The following is a 3,014-nucleotide window of genomic DNA, read 5'->3' on the forward strand; positions in this document are numbered from 1 at the left end:
ATAGTAGTACACGAGGTATGGAGCAAAAATTGAGGCGGCCCGTTTTATCGATATCTTCTAATAATTTATCCCTATGGATTTATGAAATTGCATTCGCGTTTATTTGGGGTCGTCCGTATGTGAATCGGAGCTGAAATGAAGGAAACTGGGTTTCCGAATAATTCTCTAGGCAGTAGTACAGAGGTATGGAGCAAAAATTGAGGCAGCCCGTTTTATGAATATCTTCTAATAATTTATCCCCATGGATTTAAGAAATTGCATTCGCGTTTATTTGGGGTTGTCTGTAAGTGTATCGGGGCTGAAATGAATGAAACTGGGTTTCCGTATAATTCTCGTAGGCAGTACACGAGGTATGAAGCAAAAATTGAGGCTGCTCGTTTTATTGATATCTTTTCATAATTTATCCCTATGGATTCATGAAATTGCGTTCGCGTTTATTTGGGGACGTTCTTAAGTGAATCGGGGCTGAAACAAATGAAACTAGGTTTCCGAATAATTCTCGTAGGCTGTAATACACGAGATATGGAGCAAAAATTAAGGCGGCCCTATTTATGAATATCTTTTCATAATTTATCCCTATGAATTTATGAATATCTTCCAATTCCTCTTTTAACCTGGATTGGAAATATGAGCAGAGAGGGGATGTAGGTAGTGGTGAAAATGAGAGAGGAAGTGGAGGTGATGATTCAATTGATTATTTCAGTCGAATTGCTGTTATGTTGGTTTGATTTTGCAGGTATTGCCGTGTAAGCAAGACCAACTCAGCAAACCGTTACAAATTTTGTCAGGACTGACGGGAGTAAATCAACGCAAATTTTTTAAGAGTACTTTCATTAGCTGACTTAAAACTTTTTTTTACTTAGTAACTCAATTGCAAGTTACTATGTATAAAGTGATGAATTATTCATTTAACCCCAATGGTAAGTGGCACACTTTGACTGTGAACAACACAGCAACACTTGTATATAAATTTTTAAAAATACAAGAATTACACATTTGTACTTCCAGAAACATAATACAGTATGATTATTTTTGTTAAAACTGCAGGCAGGTCGATACACCTGCTTTCTTAAATTCCAACATATATGGCGAGGTGCAGGAAGAAAAAGTAGGCACACATTCTACCGTCACTGTCACTGGCGAGATAAAGTCACCTGGCACAGGGCCTCAAGCTCCAAATCCTCACGGAGTTGCAACATTTTCCTTTGCTAGAGGTGCAATTTCATCACCTTCAATTCCGGGTTCACTCCCAGCTGCCCCCAAACTTAACAACACATCCTCCCACTTCTTTGCAGGTCCCTGTGCAATGTCAAAAGTTACTTCTATTAACAGCGAGTTATGACTCCAGTTTCATGGATCACTTTATTCAGTAATTTTAGTCAAATGTTTTGCAGAAGTGCATTTTTATGCTAACCTTCCATGATAGATCTTGAGCCATGCAATTCATGATCATCTTGGTTAAAGATGAAGTTCTATAAGTTGTTATTGCTTTTTTCACAGTTGTCACAATTGCCATGACATCTGCGGGATCAACTGTTTCACACTGGAAACAATACAATATATGTAGATTGAGCATCGGTTTACATTAAATTTGGAAACAAAATCATCTGGTTGTTTGACGTAAAAGGAGGTTCTTACTTCAACATTAAAGGCTCCCATCTGAAACCCTGTATAACCTTCTTTGACTGTATCCACTAGCCCACCAGTTGATGCAACTATGGGTACCTGCAGTGGATGGTTAAATGTTACATGATTGCAGTCGATACAAATATAATGTTATGTTGGTGGAGATAATTTCAGGTTTATCTTACTGTTCCATAGCGCATTGCATGCAACTGGATGAGACCACAGGGTTCAAATCTACTAGGAACAATCATAAAATCAGCCCCGGCTGTGATCATATGGGCCAACGGAACATTAAACTTTGCCACTCCTCTGGCCTTGTCTGGGTATAATATCTCCAACTGCTCGAGCTGCTTCTCCATTTGCTGTTTTCCAGTCCCCTGAGTAATGCGATAAAACAACCATCAGTAAAGAACTTCTTACTTGTTTGAATTATAAGCTAATGAGGTTCGGCTCAAATACTTCAAAATGCTTACTAAAACTATTATCTGTACTTCCTCGTCTATGAATCCAGAGATAGCTGTTGCAAGAATATCAGATCCCTTTTGTTCTTCTAGTCTCCCAATAAAGCCTATAACAGGGACTTCACTGTCTACTGGCAATCCAACCTCAGCCTGCAGGGCTTCTCGTTTATTTGTGGTCGTCCATAAGTGAATCGGGGCTGAAACGAATGGAACTAGCTTTCCGAATAATTCTCGTAGGCAGTAGTATACGAGGTATGGTGAAAAATTTGAGGTGGCCCATTTTATGGATATTTCTTCATAATTTATCCCTATAAATTATTGAAATTGCATTCGCGTTTATTTGGGGTCGTCCGTAAGTGAATCGGGGCTGAAACGAATGGAAGTGGGTTTCCGAATAATTCTCGTAGGCAGTAGTACACGAGGTATGGAGCAAAAATTGAGGCGGCCCGTTTTATGGATATCTTTTCATAATTTATCCCTATGGATTTATGAAATTACATTTTCATTTATTTGGGGTCGTCCGTAAATGAATCAGGGCTAAAACGAATGGAACTGGGTTTCCGAATAATTCTAGTAGGCAGTAGTAGTGCACGAGGTATGGAGCAAAAATTGAGGCGGCCAGTTTTATGGATATCTTCTAATAATTTATCCCTATGTATTTATGATAATGCATTCTCGTTTATTTGGGGTCGTCCGTAAGTGAATCGGGGCTGAAACGAATGAAACTAGATTTTCGAATAATTCTCTAGGCGTAGTACATGAGGTATTGAGCAAAAATTGAGGCAACCCATTTTATGGATATCTTCTAATAATTTATCCCTATGGATTTATAAAATTGCATTCGCATTTATTTGGGGTCGTCCATAAGTGAATCGGGGCTGAAACGAATGGAACTGGGTTATCGAATAATTCTCGTAGGTAGTAGTA

At 38.7% G+C, this 3,014-nt stretch overlaps 1 protein-coding gene across 1 annotated transcript; it reads right to left on the reverse strand.

Moving 5' to 3' along the window:
• Positions 1-944: 944 nt before the first annotated feature.
• LOC141703871 (granule-bound starch synthase 1, chloroplastic/amyloplastic-like) lies at positions 945-2,284 on the reverse strand (the record flags this gene model as incomplete). Its single annotated transcript, XM_074507254.1, has 5 exons — positions 945-1,299; positions 1,415-1,543; positions 1,639-1,725; positions 1,812-2,003; positions 2,100-2,284. Coding segments are annotated over 5 exons (710 nt in total), but the record flags the coding sequence as incomplete, so codon positions are not given.
• Between the last annotated feature and the right edge of the window lie 730 nt (positions 2,285-3,014).

The sequence above is a fragment of the Apium graveolens genome, unplaced genomic scaffold (assembly GCF_009905375.1).
Source record: "Apium graveolens cultivar Ventura unplaced genomic scaffold, ASM990537v1 ctg7138, whole genome shotgun sequence".
Classification (NCBI taxonomy): domain Eukaryota; kingdom Viridiplantae; phylum Streptophyta; class Magnoliopsida; order Apiales; family Apiaceae; genus Apium; species Apium graveolens.